Source organism: Oryza sativa, chromosome 6 (genome assembly GCF_034140825.1).
Source record: "Oryza sativa Japonica Group chromosome 6, ASM3414082v1".
NCBI classification, from domain to species: Eukaryota; Viridiplantae; Streptophyta; class Magnoliopsida; order Poales; family Poaceae; genus Oryza; species Oryza sativa.
The window spans coordinates 12,065,737-12,081,938 of NC_089040.1; the positions used below are offsets into that span (position 1 = coordinate 12,065,737).

Here is a 16,202-nt window from a genome sequence, read left to right on the forward strand (position 1 = left end):
CGCGCGATACCGTCCGTGACATCACGTCCGCGTTATTTTCGCGCAATGATTATGCGAGATCGACGGTATATTTCTGTAAAAAAATTTACATCCTGACTATTCTTAAATAAAAAATTGGAGGAACAGTATATTTTTAAATTTAATTCTATTTTCCCCTGCATCCGTCTTTATGGGAATCAAAACAGTACCCACCGAAGATAGGCATCATCGCCAATCAAATGTAAGGTCCAAACTATTCGGTACCTTGTAAGTAAATACTATATGAATTACAAATTTAATTACAATACTAGCTTGAATGAAAGCATATGTAGATGAAGGCTAATGAATGGGTAATCAGCTTCAGCAGCCAGCAAAACTTCCATGCCCACTGAGCTGATCATGTGCCGCTCCATCGTTCTCGTGAACTCATCTATCATTTCTTTTGACGATCCAAAATGATGCACTATTAATGGCTCGTATGCGCTGCTCCTATCCCCAAGTCCATCATGTTTGGATTGATAAAGGATATATCCACACCACTGAATATATCTTGGATCAGTATACTCTTGATGATTTCAAATGAACCCTTATCTTCTATGATCCTATTTAATTACGTCCTTATTCAGAGGGCAATGAGAGGGCATGTAGAAGGAATTGATCTTTTCTTTATTGATCATGCCCTAGAAGTAAATAAAAGATTAGAAAAGTAGAGTTAGGAGCCTTGGTGTCACATTATCAAGCAACCAATGTGACCCAGAGATGTACTTAAAAGCGATAATACACTTGTGCCTTTTCTATTGCTGGTTATAAGCCATAACGCTTAATGGCGATCGATAAATAATAATTTATAGATAAAACTTTTATATACGTGTTCCTAGTGACTTACTCCATCCATTCAAAAGTCTAAGATCAATTTCATTTTTTGTTTTGTTTTAAAAGTCTAAGGTCTATTTGTAGTTTTTATATGTTGAATTAAATTTTACCCTATAAGTCATCTTACTGCTTATTGGTTGTATGCATGTGTATAGTTTGTTGGTTTTACATATGGTGGATGAATCAAATATTTCTTGATTTTGGTGAAAAAAAAGAATTGTTAGACTTTTGGATGGAGGGAGAAAAAGTTAATGCTGAAAAGTAAACTATGAAAAAAGAATATCAGAATCAAGAGATCTGTACTGGTTTCAAGTGATTTGAAATTTGAATTTTGGTTGTGGCTGATAATAAAAGTGAAGAAATTGACCAGCTCACCTTCAATGCCATGTCATTTAAAGAGATCGGTATGGGCTCCAATGGTTGAGTCACTACTAGAAAACTGATCTTGGCTAGGTGGTGCAAAAACCACGTTAGTCCCGGTTTGAATAGGAACCGGGACTAAAGATTATTTTTAGTCCCGGTTAAAAAACCCACCGAAACTTTTTGATATTAGTCCCGGTTCAAAAAGTTCGAGATGGCTAACGGGCGATCGATCGCCCCTAGCGATCGCCCGTGGCGTCCCCCTCTCCCTCTCCTGTTTCCTTTTTTGGCACCGCATTACTTTCCCTTTTTAGTAAATATATGCACATAAAGTTTATACACTTCAAGTTTACATATCTAAAGTTTAGAGACCTAAAGTTTATAAATCAAAAATTTATATATCTGATTCAAATTTGAATTTGAATTCAAATATTTTTTATATATAGTATTTCTATACATCTCAAGTTTATACACCTAAAGTTTATAGACCCAAAGTTTATAAGTCAAAAGTTTATATACCCGATTCAAATTTGAATTTGAATTCAAATATTTTTTATATATAGTATTTCTATACATCTAAAGTTTATAGACCCAAAGTTTATAAGTCAAAAGTTTCCATACCCAATTCAAATTTAAATTTGAATTATATCCGATTCAAATTTGAATTTGAATTCAAATATTTTTTATATATAGTATTTCTATACTTCTAAAGTTTATAGACCCAAAGTTTATAAGTCAAAAGTTTACATACCTGATTCAAATTTAAATTTGAATTCAAATATTAGTTTATAGACCCAAAGTTTATATGTCAAAAGTTTACATACCTATTTCAAATTTGAATTTGAATTCAAATTTTTTATATATAGTATTTCTATCCATAATTTTTTTCAACTTTGTTATTTTTATTTTTTAAAATTTTATGGTATACTGTAGTAGGAAGAGAAGAAGGGGAGGAGGAAGGGAGAGAAGAAGAGTGTATAGGGGGGAGGGACGGGTGATCGCTAAGGGGAGGGGGAAGCGATCACCCGCCCCACTAGCAGTACCCCAAAAAGTTGGCAAACCATGTCAGGCCCCAAGAATCTTTAATCTCGGTTCGTATTACCAATTGGGACTAAAGATATCAGGTAGAAGCATCCAGGACTAAAAATCCAGAAAAGTGCGCGAAGACGCACGCGCCTCTCCACCTTATTATTATCTCCTCAATCGAATCCTCGACCTTATCTCCAGATCGAACTTCCCACGTCCTCCGTAACTCCTCCGATCCAGTCTCCGATCCTCTCTTCCCGTCTCCTCCTCTCCTCCCTTTCCCCTTTCCATTGGCAGTGGGCAGCTGGTGGCTTCCTTCCTCCCCTCCTCCTCTCTACCCCTTCCCCTCTCTATCTGCGGCATAGGGCGACCTCCTTCCCTGCCATCCTCTGGTCGTAGCAGAAGGTGGCGGCATCGGCTGCGACGAGGGAGGGCGCGGGGGTGGTCCCATCGGCGTGGCGCGGGGTGGCGGCGGCCCCATCGGCGTGGCGCAGGCCGGCGAAGCGCGGCCGAACAACCGGGGGCCCTCCTTCTCCTCCTCCCCCTCCCCTCTCCTCCCCCTCCTCCCCTTCCCTTCTCCGTCAGCAGAGGCGGGCGGCACCGGGGATGATTTGTGGATGATTTTGTGATGTAAATTTGTGGATGATTTTGTGATGTTAATTTGTTGATGATTTTGTGATGTCAATCTGTGATGTTAATTTTGATTTTGTTGCATTTCATCTGTGGCGTTGGAAAAAATAATTTTGATGTTTTGCATTTCGATATGTGATTGTTGGAAAAAAAGGATGAAAAAAAGAATATGCAAGCAGCTAAAAACAATGGAAAAAAAGAGAAACCAGGACTAAAGACGGTATCACTACCATGTTTAGGCCTGGTTACTTCACCCGGGACTAAAGATACACGGATTCAGGGTTCCAGTTTGTAACCTGGGACTTAAAAGAGTTGCAAACCGGGACTGAAAAGGGTTTCCTGAGTAGTGAGAGAACTCAGAATTAGGTTTGTGTGACCACCTGACGACGTACACTGAGATAACCATTTGACCTCTAGGCCCTCGGGCTCTAAGAACTGCTTGAAATCCTTCCTAAACCGCTGAGCATAAGCATCTGTGTGACGATTTGTCGACGCCTCGATAGCCTCAAGCTCTCATCGCTATCATAAAAAGGGATTCTACTCTCCTTAAGATCACCAGGTGCCTGCAGTTACAAGTACACAATTAATACTTCAAATATATTCTGTGCGTGCATAAGCATATATATATTTTTTAGTTAGAGAAATTTTACATAGAGATAAAAATGGTACAAAATTTTATATTTATATTAGAAAATATGCCTTCTTAAGGATTCATATTATCACATGTTTGGATGGGAAAGTATGTAGTGAAATAGTGGAAACGTATAAACTACTCCTGGATTGATGCATGAGATTTTTGTCCACGTCACCAACATTAAAAATGTGATGCGGACAGATCTTAAGTATCTATTTTTAGATCTAATGGTAATTTCTAAGTTTCCACAATAGATGTGGTTTACACTATATATTGTCTCTCTTTGGTTATGCTAAAAAGAAAATCCCACATCTAGTAAAATTATGAAGGATTAAAACACTTTGAACATTTTTGCTATTCTCATTTATCTAACTAGAAAGATACATGTGTTATCATGGATATTAAGGTCCTCTAGATTTAGATTTATTGGCTTATACTTTTAAGCCAACTTTTTGGCTTACATGGTTTATAAGCCAATGGCTTTGAAGCCTTATGTTTAATTGTGGAGTCCCGTCTCAACTTTATGAGCAAAAAAAAAAAAAGAAAAGCTAGAAAGGGCTTATGGCTTTCAAAAAGAAAAAAAAAACGCCGATTGGTTTAGGGTAGATCTTTCGGCTCATAAACTATAGGCTACAAGATGGCCTATGTGTTAAGAAAATTTATTTTTTTGAGCTATGCTACTGGGAATAAATCTGGGGTGGGAGCCGATTGTGCAGAAAGCATGAGCTCTGCTTGTTTCTTCAACAACCACTTATGGGGTGGGAGAAGCTGTAGCTGTTAGAAACCCCAAACATGCCCTTAATTAGTTTTTTTTTTCTTGGGAGACGGTGGTTGCAGATTGTGTGCAACATGAGGAAGGAGGTCGATGGACAGGTTAAGTGGTAAGATTAATTAGTATACACAGGATTGTGATACAAGGAGTACTTGAATACAATTTGGAAAACGCCAGCGATCGGGCTCCCGACGCGTGCCAGAAAAATCGGGCCCCACATGCGCCCGCGCCCCCACGCGTCCCCACCACAGTGCACCCCGTTGCAAAGTTGCCCGGATATAATGGAAACGCCCTATTAAGGGGATCCGTTTCATTTTTTGTTCCACCAACAATGTTTCAGCTAATGTACTCGTGATGTTTTACTATGTATGAATCTAATGTTGCAGTGGATCTTGATACGGTTTTAATAATTTTAACTTGATGGATACATGGGTTGTCGATGTACATGGGATTTAAGTGTTGCAATAGCTTCAAGTCGTTTGTTCCATATGTTGAGCAAATTGTTTCATCTAGTGATCTGACCGTATTTTACTTTTTTTTAAGAATTGAAACATTATTTCCTTATCTGCTGAAATATTGTTTTTTTTATAGAGTTTAACAGCGCCTGATTTTTGGAAATTGTTGTTTCATACGTTATAGCAAAATGTTTCATGAGGTGATTTGGTTGTGTTTCAGCTTTTTAAAAGACTGAAACATTTTCAATCTATTTAGTGAAACATGTTCGATCTACTTGGTGAAACAACGTTCGGGCGCCCGATTTGTAGGCGCCGCGATACAATTTCGATAGGGAGGTTGGTTTAAATTACATTATGAAAAGTATATGACTCAAACATACATAACATATAAGTTCATAAGAATAGCACACTATATGGGCTACCGGCCGGTGTGTCCAGTTTTTAGAGCCTTCCCTTCAAGGAGACAACAATGACAGGGTACATAGCCCTTCCTTTCTCAAGATGCTTGGCAACAATGGGGACATACACCTGGAAGAGCTCGTCAACGATGGACTCGCCGAAGTGGTCCGTGATTAGCGGCTTGATGACGGCCCTGATGCTGCAGTTCGCGATGCTGTCGGCGCTGCGGGCGCAGTCGGCCACCACATCGCCGTTGGACTTGGAGTCATCGTGGGGGTCCCAACTCGACTCGAAGACGCCCGTGTGCTCGACGTCGAAGAGCCCACTCTCCTCGATCAGCTCTGTTACCTCGTCCACCGATGGCGCGTAGAACGGCAGGTTGAAGGTGGTCAGATCCTCTTCCTTCACGCGCCCCTGTTGGCACAAGATTGAACACCTCCTTAATTTCAAATGGAAATTCCGAACGGGTTCGATCGAAATTAAGGATAACGATTTTTCACAGCGAGGGCTCATAAATTTTACAGGCGGATCTTATTTTTAGCTGTGAATATACACCTACCAAGTTATGTAGAGAGGAATCTAATTTTTCCCCGCTTGCAAAAATCATCGATTTTCACAGGCCTTTAGTTACAGGTGCAGGTTATGGCCGCCTGCAAAAATGTGTTTTGGCCATCTGCACAAATATATTTTTTTTCTAGTAATGGATGTGAACTAAATATTTATGCATACGATTTGTGAGCTCCAAAGAAGTCCCTAATAATTGATTCTGTCTTTTTTTTTTATGTTGAGACTATTAAGTTTAGCTCTTCCGGCACCAAATAAAGTAGGAGGGGAAACTATGTTAATACCTTTTGGACCAAAATTTGGAGAGCTTGGGCGAGCAATTCCCACATGGTGCCGACGTCGCCATGCGCCAGCATTTGTGAGCTCTTTCGGCCTAGGAATGTTAGCACCATGCGGCCGCCACTTACGAGTTCCTCTTGGCGCAGTGTGAGGAACAATGAAAAGTCCTCTTTGAACTTCTTCTGGAACAATTTGACGACATGTGATGGCGTAGCTTTTCCGATGTAGATGTTGCCTTTATTCAGATGGACGCCACTTGAGAGCTCTTCAGGGACCTTTCACCATGGATTTTTTTTGCAGGGAGGATTATAATGTAATGCTGATCATTGATTTATATAATGTCAATATAAAAAGACAAATATTACATATCACTACCAGGAAAACCATTTGTGGAGGCAGTTGATAACTGATTTATATAGGCGGATCTATAATAAATACTAGATTATTAACCGCCTGTACAAATTGCCTCTGATTGAGGTCCTCGAGAAATCAGCGATTTGTACAAGTGGATCCACAACAGCTTGTGAAAATTTCTGATTTTTCATTTTTCATGGGAAACACCCAAAAAATATTTATAACTTAGTGAGCATTTATACAGCAATAGTTACTCACAAATCACACGATTTTTCATGCGAAATATAGAATTCAAACCGATATCCTCTCATTCACGTGTAGGCTACTTACCAGTTATAAAGCATTTCAAAACTATGGGAGACTTTATGTCCCTAAAACAACTATCTTGACTATGGTTCACCTCAATCAGATTTAAAATGGGTTTTCTATGAACTTTCAAAGTTTGGACATCATAAAGAACCGCCTACAAAAATACCTTATTTTCAAAAGAAAAAAAAGATATGAGAGTTTATAATAAATATTTGGCCAGCCAAACGATCTCAAACGATTTCAAATTTGTGAAGACTGCACGTTTAGCTACATTTAATTTGTCAAATACTTGTTGTGTTTGTGTAGTGGTTCGTGTGCAGGGGTCCCCTTCCCGTGAGAAAAAAAATGTTGTGCAGTTCTATAGGTGATCAGATTTTCTCTTGCATTTTTGTCAATTTTGCGATAATTTGATTGTATGCAGAGCGTACCTTGGAGCGCCACATGAGGGCGTAGGAAGAGTGGAAGAGGTGGACACTCTGGCAAGGGAAGAGCCTGGTGTAGAACGATCCCGGTAGACCAGCGATGTAGTATGGTGGCTCCAACAATCCCTCCTTCCGGTCGGCAAGTTGCTGCTTGAGCTGCTGCAGCGACCGGAAGACGTAGTTAAAGTCATTGCCAGGTAGGTCATTAAGGAAGAACTGCAGTTCCGTCTTTTCCGAGTAGCCACTGGTGGAGATCATGCCAATCACTCCCGACACGACTAGCAGCGTGTTGGGACCCGACGAGCAACCAAGGTCAGCTATAACGATCTTCGCTGGAGCTGGAGAGGATAGGGACGCAAAACCCCCCTCTATTGCCTTGCATAGCACTGGCTTGGTCTCCATGATGGCCTTCATCTGCAGATCATCGAACAGTAAAATCAATAAGAGCTAGAGCAAACTAGCAACGTCGACGCGAGCGTATGTATGTACGGAATTGAGCAGAGAACTACAGATAGCCTAGAATTAGTGGCATAGCTGTCATTTCCGTCCCCTCCAACCATGTGTAGGGTTCGCTCTATCTCCATATGGCACTCGCTGTGTATGGCTGTTTGACCCTATTAGATTTCCTGCTCTCAAACTCCTCCAATGGCCCGTTTTATAGAGAGATGGAGCGAGTATCTTCTGCTATTATATTGTACTACTTGCAATTTGGCATCAACCCGTGCATCCCCATGGGCAACATACTTTCAACATGAAAGTTTTATTTATTTTCGTTTTGCACATACAAGTAATTATTTAAGTTTTATGTACAGTATGTTTGTATCAAGCATACTTATTTGATATGTAACAAAATATACTCCCTCCATCCTGGAATATAAACAATTCTGGAGTATTTCACAGGATTAAGAGAAAAGTAAACTTATATAGGGGATGATTGTGATCTGTTGACATGCATGAGAAAGCAGGAATTAGAAATGAAATGGAAGATGGCCGTGGTTAAGAAGAGAAACTAGGTGGAAAAGTAGTTATATTTTGAAATAAAATTTGAATGTTAGAATTAGCTATATTAATTGTGGGACAAAGGGAGTAGATTTCTAACCATGCATTCCCAGGTAATATAACGTATATATATGTTTTCAGGTTTCTTCAAGATTTTGTGAGACCAACTCGGAGTGCACTAATTTTCTTGGTTAATCATATCTTGGACTTTGGATAGAAATATGTATATAAAAGTTGAATGGAACTCAACATACTAATTGGGGACATCAGTATACACCGTTCAAATTAATAGGATACCACTCAAATCAACTCGATGGATGTGATTTTTTTGTTCTTATTAATGCGGAAACTCTGAACAGTTTCAGTTTACTGTATGAATTCTATAATGAATATATTTCACCTTGCACGTACGTAAATAAGCGCAAGCTTAAAAGAACATCATTCTCAACATGAGATCAATTTCAGTTCAAAAAAATCGTAGGTTATATGTATAAAGAATCATTTGACTCCAAATTTTAAATTTTAAAATGTTTTTTAATCAAATTCAATGTAATATTGAATGTCAATTTCAGTGCGCGCTTTGTTTGTAGAATTTTCTTCAAATTTGATTCAAGTTGATTTAATTCTTTTAATATTGTTGTCGAATCGGCAACTGCGTCACGCCGAAAGGCGTGGTTCTCTCAACAGTGGTTGGAAATAAAGTCAATTGTATTGCTTAGTAAAATTTTTTTCAGATCCCCCATTACATAGCCCTAGAGGACTATTTATAGCTCTATTACAGACTACTCCCTTAGGGTTTAGGCTTTACAGGGGAAGTTACATGGTTACCCTTATGACAGGGACACTACTAGGGGCACACAATTTCCTTTACATGCATGGGCCCCTATTGGGCGAAGTGGCTCGGCCCAATTGTCTGGCGAAGCCTCCGGAAGACACAACAGCCCGCTGGGCCTTCTCTCGGTGAGGTTCGGTATTTGGCGAAACCCGTACCTTCGCGCCAAGGCTTTCGCCCCCACAGTCTTCGCCCATGTGGCCCTCCGACGAGGTCCACGCCTGGCGAAGTCTGTGTGCTTCAGGCCATGGCTTTCGCCCATGTGGTTGCCTTCTCGGCCTTCGTCACGCACCTCCGGCTTGAATCTTTCGTCTAGGTGCTTGGCTTCGGTAGGCCCGGCCGAAGGTCCTCGTGGTGTACCTCGAACAAGCCCCTCACGGGCAAGGGTGAGTAGGGAGCTTCGGCCGAGACCATGCAAGTCGTATGGTATACCATGAGGCGCCCATTTTCTGCCGATGTTCCTGCCAAAACCTATGTTTTGTACCTGTGAAGAAAAAAGGTCTGGCATCTTGTATTAACAAGTTTGTCGATCAAAATTTCTTCCTTACTTCGCCTATGATTGGCGAAGTGATTTGATATATTTGGACTGTTATGAACAGTAATGGACTGATGGGCCGTGCTGTCGTTACTTTTGGCCTTTTACTGTTTGGCCCTGGCCCGATGGGAATTTACCGTTTCGTCTACCCATGGACACGTGGCGGGTTCTGATTGGGTGGGAGTCGAACCGTCGCGCGATGGGGTTATATAACCCCGCCCCGGGTCGCTGTCACTCCTCCACTTCTCATTTTTACTGTTGTTACACTCTTGTGCCTTCAGCCCTAGCCTTTCGCCCCCGTTGAACTCTCGCGCTCTCCACCCCGGCTTTCCTGTCTTCGCCTCTTGCCCCCTTTCGCCTTCGTCATCCTTTTCACCATGGGTCAGATGGATCCCCGCAAGCCTACTAAGGCAGGAACAACTTGCGAAGACCCTGGGAGCCTCAGCGAAGGGTGGTCGTGCTACCTTGGCAAGTCCCTTGTAAAGGAGGCCGACCAGGCCGAGCTCGTCCTAACTGGCGTCCTTGCGGAGTGTCAACCAACTTGCGGGGGCGAAGATGTTGGTCTTCGCCGCCTTCTTTGCCGCTGGGCTTCGCCTTCCGTGTGACGACTTCTTGCCGTCAGTGTTGGAAATGTACGAAGTCAAGCTTCCCCAGCTTAGTCCATCGGCGTTCCCGAAGCTAGCCGTTTTTGCTTGGATGTGCCGAACGTGCGGGTTCGCTCCTACCGCAGAGCTTTTCGCCGTTCTATTCACGGCGTGCGCGACGACCAAGGATGTCAGTACGCCGGCAGGGCCGAAGAAAACAGTTTTCGGCTGTGTAAGCTTTATGCTTTGGCCAGAGTGCTCGGATGCCTGGCCAGTTCCTGCGTCGATGGCAAAGTGGAATCGTAATTGGATGCAGAAGTGGTTCTACGTCGACAACCCGTACCCCGCCGAAGATGACAAGGCGAATTGGCTTCGCTTTCGGCGCCTTCCAGTCGCCGTCGTCAGCAAACCGAGCGTGGAGGTCGACGGCACGCTCGAATCACGGCTTATCCTCCTTCTCAAAGTTGCGTGTCGGCTGAGCACCCGCGACCTCTGCGAGCAGTTTTGTCTGCTTCGGATATCCCCCCCTCGCGCATGACTGGGGGGTTACCGTTAAAGAGGATGAAGAAGTGCTCGGGCTTTCCCGCCTTGTGCTTCCCTCCGGCAGCGATTGTAAGCTTTACTTCCCCGTTTCGACATTGCACTTTATTTGTCAGGGCATGCTTTTGGCCTTACTTTGCTTTTCGCCTCTCTTTTTTTCTCTTCTTTTATTTAGTTCGCTCGTTGGAAGATGCCGAGGCTGAAGCGGCGAATATGATCAGGGGCCTTATAACAGCCGAATACGCTCGCTTGCTGCAGCGGCAATCTAACGGCCGGGCGAACCGCGTCTATAATGGCAAACTGGCTAGCCGGGCGAACCCCGCAAAGGTGGACGACGATGTCGAGCCGTCGAAGAAGCGCAAGCGTGCCATTGCCAAGGGTGGCCCGGTTCAGACCCGGCGGGCCGCCAAAGACGCTGCGGAGACCGATGCTGACGACGACGACGACTGCGAAAGGGAAGAGGTGTTAGACGATGACGCCGGGTCGCGCGGGTATACCCCGAGCCCCATCAGGGCGAAAACTAGGGCCGGCTCTAGCACTTCGCCACCATGTCCCCAAGACGTCGCTGGCGCTAATGTGCTGTTGGCTATCGCCGGCGCTGGGTCGATGGCAGGGGCTGCTGCCCGCAAGAAGAAGAAAGAGGTGGTGCAGGTATCCGGCGGCTTCTCCGACAGCGTGGCGTCTTTGGGCGGAGCGCCAACTTCGCCGGCGCTACGCCGTCCCCTACGTCGGAAGAGGTTATCGTTGCCGCCGCCTGCTAGCGATGCCGATGCGCCCACCGGGGGTAGCGTTTCGGCTACTGCTGCTGCGTCGAATCTGGCGCTGCAACCAGCGGGGGCCAACGTCTTCGGCACCGACGGGGTCGTCACATTGCCCTTTGTCAGTCGGCAACGGGAAGGCAAGAGTCTGGCAGTCGAGATGACGGTGTTCGACATTTCGCTCACCGCCTGTTGACAGAAAACACGAGGCCTGGGAGATCTGCTTAACTCCAGTGCAGGTCCAAAACTCGCCTTCGGATGTATGAGCGTGCCAGTTGATTTGATCCTGTAATCAACAAGAAATAAAGACAAAGGAACCGTGGTTAAGTCTATAAATGATAGCCGATCGACCAGATGCTGATGACATATCATTTATATTCGAGCCGATGTCATCTGTGTATCGATCGGCAGTCATGAATAAGTAAGGAAAAACTAAACTTACTTGATCGGCTGTAAATATTAACAGTATATAATCCTTATATTGATATTTACTTAAATCAAGTGATTGGGATAGATCGATTACCACACCGAGACAGTATAAATCACTTAGATCGAAATATACATCCATAACAGGATTATATATGTTTATAGCATAGCTGATCGGATAGATCTAGCATGTATCGGCTAATACTCCGATACTGCTTTGTATCAAGACGTTGAAACAATAAATGATATGTTGCACAATAATTTAACACATTTGGATATAGCAATGTCTCAATATAAAGGTTAGATTTAACATATCAGTGAGACAAATAGAATAAGTACGGTTAACATATCGGTGAAATCAATAGAGGGGAAATGATCTTCTCGATCTCCTCTATCTTTTCTCTTTTGGAATCACCGGCTAAAATCGCTTGGAAAGTGTTTGATTCGAGGTCGATTCGGATCGGTCTCTCTCCTCCGAACCCTAGACTTTCCATCCTACCGCCGGTCGCCGTGGGCCTCCGTCGCCGCCTCCTAGCCGCTATAAATTGACCCCCAAGCCCGCCGCTACCCGCCGCCACCCTCGCCTTCGTCCCTCGCCGCCCGTAGCGCCCTAGCCCCGTGCAGTCTAGCGCCGCCGTCGCCGCCGCCGCTCCAGCCGTGCGTCGCCGTCGCTCCAGTCGTCACCGTCGCTCGGGGAGGTCGCCGTCGTGGTCGCCGTCTCGTCGCCGTTCTCGCCCGCCCCTTCGCCGTCGCTGTCGACCGCCGGAGCACCGTCGCCGTCGTCAAGCCGAAGGTTGCCGCCGTTTCTTTCTCGTCGCCGACGTCGTCCGGTCATCGTCCGCCGTCGCTTTGGTCGCCGGTGAGTTCGCCGTGCCGCCCGCAACCCGTAGGTGCTTTCCGTTCGCACTGTCGTGCCGTGGTTCGCCGACGAGCTCGTGTGGTTCGGTCGCCGCCGGTGGTGACGTCGTCGCTGACGTCATCGTCGTCGTCCATCCATGAGCCGCGGTGGATCCAATCGATCTCGGCCGTCCGTTGTAGATAGGATAGATCTCAGCCGTCCAATCTCGTGAACCGCCGCCGTGCACCCGGTCCACCGTGAGCCGAGCCCGCTGACGCAATAAACCCCTTTTTCGTTTTCAAAAATAATTCATTATTGCGTCATAATTCAATTGAAATCCATATAAATGATTTAAATCGATTTAATCTTTGAAAATTCATAACTAATTCATCTTAGCTCGGATTTAGTTGGTTCAAGTCTCTAAATTTTTCTAAAATTGAGATATACATGTTAAAAATATCCACATGTACTGTTCATGATTGTTTATGTGCTGTTTTGGTGATTTTGTTCTTTTCTCCTTAGATTCCGACGTTCCCGGAGAGTCCGATTTTGCAGGAGAAGACTTTGAGGATTTTCAAGGCCAGCAAGGCAAGTCACACAGATCCCAAACAACCCTTTGAGCATGTTGATCCTATTTAAAGCTATTGTTTCTATTCAACTATTGCATCTATTTTCGAATGTCATTGGGTGGAATTAACCTATTCTTTGTTATGGCCCTTTTGTACTTGATTACTTTATTCTTTGATACCTTGGGCTATTATTATTTGACTAGTTGAGCTTTATATAATGGTTCAGCTAGATGTTAGGTATAATTGCTTAGCCATGCTTAGAGACATTAGTTCACTAATGGGATAACTTATGCTTCACTATTATTTATTGATGGCTTAATAATAGCTCATGATGGTCAATCATGATTGGTTAATTAATTAATTTGCCAACTAAAACCTGATAATGGTGGGTTGTGAGCATATGGTTTTGATGGTTGTGCTCATGACAATTAAGGACCGGTTCACGATTTTCGGTTGTGAAACATTTACCGTGCCAACCACAAGCCAGCGTGGGCAACGGCTTTACTTTCTGTATAGTATGGTTCATAGTAGAGCACCAGACTGTGAAGTGGCGGAGATAAGTCCACGGAGGTCGCTGGGGAGTCCATACCTTGTTTATAAGGGGGTGATTATGATCCGGGAACGGTGCACTGCTTTGAATTGTATTATATAGAGGGTATTGTCACAATCTCTATTCGGGTACTTGTCAAGTATCGCGACGCATGGTTGACATGATGTTGAGGTTGTGTCTTGTGGGTATAGTGGTACACCTCTGATCAGAGTTTAAACTATTCGAATAGCCGTGCCCGCGGTTATGGGCGGGTCTAACAATGTCTTTCGTGATTAGTCTCACCCCCACACTATATTAAATGATGATGTTATTAACTTGTTTAGCTCCTGGTTTGGAATGGTTAATTCCTGGTTTGGAGATAGACTTGTGCAGCCGGGATTGGTTGTGCATGATGGTTGGGCCTATACAACAGGGTATGTTGTATAGCGTTGGATTAATACTGTTTATTTAATACTCCACTGTTTTATTAAATTCTGAAATATTTATTAAATGCTGTTTATGCAAATGAGACTATACTATGCCATCCTTTGTTACCCTGTGCACTTGCATATTTGCTGCGTGGCTTGCTGAGTATGTCATATACTCACCTTGCAATCATTCATCAGAGGAGGAGTTCTACAGTGATGCCGATGGAGTTGATGATTAGGCATAGCCCTGGTCAAGCTGCCTGTGGAGAGGAGTCGCCTGCGCTGTTTCTTTTATTTTTTTCCTCTGCTTAGGACTTTATTGATTGAGAGGAACTATCTACCTCTGTAATAACATTTTGTTTGCTTATTAATTAGAGTAATAATTTGTACTCTATTATCAATTTGTTATTGTGTGCCTCGGCTGATTCCTGGACGAGGGTTTATACACATGTAAGCGTTTGGAATTTTGGATAGAAATTCCGGGCGTGACATCAGCTTAACTCGACCTTAGCCGATCCTAGCCATAGCCGATCCTAACCGTAGCCGATTCCTGCTCTGTTCCAGAACTCGATCTCCGCCTTCAACTCTTCTTGGACCAAATCCCCTTTCCTGATACGAATACTTACCAAATTTGGTTGTTAACACATGCCCCCCAAGTCCGGGATATTTGATAATGTTCCGGATTTGCTGTAAGCCGACACCGAGTAAGTTTCGCACTTTACCGTTTTCCGACCGTTACCGCCGCGCTTTAAATATTTAACCGTCACCCCCGAGAAACCTCACACCGTGACCTCCGTTCTCACCGCTCAAGCAAATCCAATCCCCTTTCCTCTCCGGCGATTTCTCCGATGCAAAGGCGATTCCCCTCTCGACGAGATCTCCGCCCGCAGCCATGTCTTCTTCCGCCAGCCCATCGGGTGCGCCAACAGCTGAATACATTGAGGTAAGTTCTAATCGGCTAAATCCTTCTTTCCTCAACAATAGATTGATTTTCTTCTGTCTTATGCCACTTTTCTCTTTTCCATTGCCTCTGGTTTTATAGCACCTTTCTCATCAAGTCGCAATTCCAAGTCTTTCGCATCGAAACCACTATTTCCTTGGCCCAATCGGCAATCTCGACCCCACCGATTTCATTAGTGGTGAAACCAACCGGATTCCTTTCAGGCTAGCTAACCCCAACCTAGGTCATTGGAAGAACACCTTTAAGTCCTGGCCATCTTTGGAAAAACTTTCACCTGACAGGAGTTGGTCCACTTGGTATCAGCGTGTATCGGCTAGCAAGAAAGTTCATTGGGACGAGATCGGAATCGGCCAAGCACTCATCTTAACCATAGCCAATTCTGCCAAAGACGAACCCTTAATGGCTGCCACCACTTATTTTTGGTCAAACACCATCAATGGCTTCCTGTTCAACCAAGGGCCGATGACTCCAACCCTAATCCATATCACCATGATCACCGGATTAGATGTGACTTCATCGGCCAACCCCATGAGCATGAACACTCGGAACCAGTTCGATTTCAAGACTAAGAGCATAGGTGGTTGGTCCGGCTATGTAGCAACATACATGGGTCAAGGGTTTGTCACCCCCCGAGAGCATGTAGCCTTTTTGCTCATGTGGCTGGAAAAATTCCTTTTTTGCAGATCCAGTTGCGGCTCCACAACCAACTGGCAATTTGTAGCCGAAGCCCTGGAGTCAAAGAAAGAATTCCCTTTGGGAAAAATTCTTCTCGGCTACCTGTACCAGATGTTAAACAATGCATCGGCTAGAATTGCCGTCGGCTCGGCAGTTGGAGCAGGTGGACCCTGGTGGTTATTGCAGACTTGGTTAAACCTGATGGTTATGAAGGTTGTCAATCAGCCTCCTGTGACAGAAGCTGAGTTCCCTCTGCCAGAGCCGATTGTGGGTGACGACGGAGAAGAACGCACCCATCGCAGGTGCACATCATATGGGGAATATGCATCCACACCAACCGATGCTGGAGCAAAGCTATCGGCTGAACTGCTCAAGGACTGGTTCTGTAGCTTCTATGAAGGTTTCAAGAAAGATGCTCGACTCTGGTTCCCATATGAAGACTCAACAGACCTTGAACTTCCATCAGACTTCA

General features: G+C 44.2%; 1 protein-coding gene across 1 annotated transcript; it reads right to left on the reverse strand.

Annotated features, from left to right (window-relative positions):
- Positions 1-5,170: 5,170 nt before the first annotated feature.
- Positions 5,171-7,640, reverse strand: LOC107276025 (anthranilate O-methyltransferase 2). The gene is made up of 4 exons (XM_015787318.3): positions 7,566-7,640; positions 7,063-7,470; positions 5,977-6,246; positions 5,171-5,542 (listed from the first exon to the last, which is right to left on the reverse strand). The coding sequence occupies exons 1-4, from the start codon at positions 7,638-7,640 to the stop codon at positions 5,171-5,173; spliced, it is 1,125 nt and encodes a 374-aa protein (XP_015642804.1).
- Positions 7,641-16,202: the final 8,562 nt, after the last annotated feature.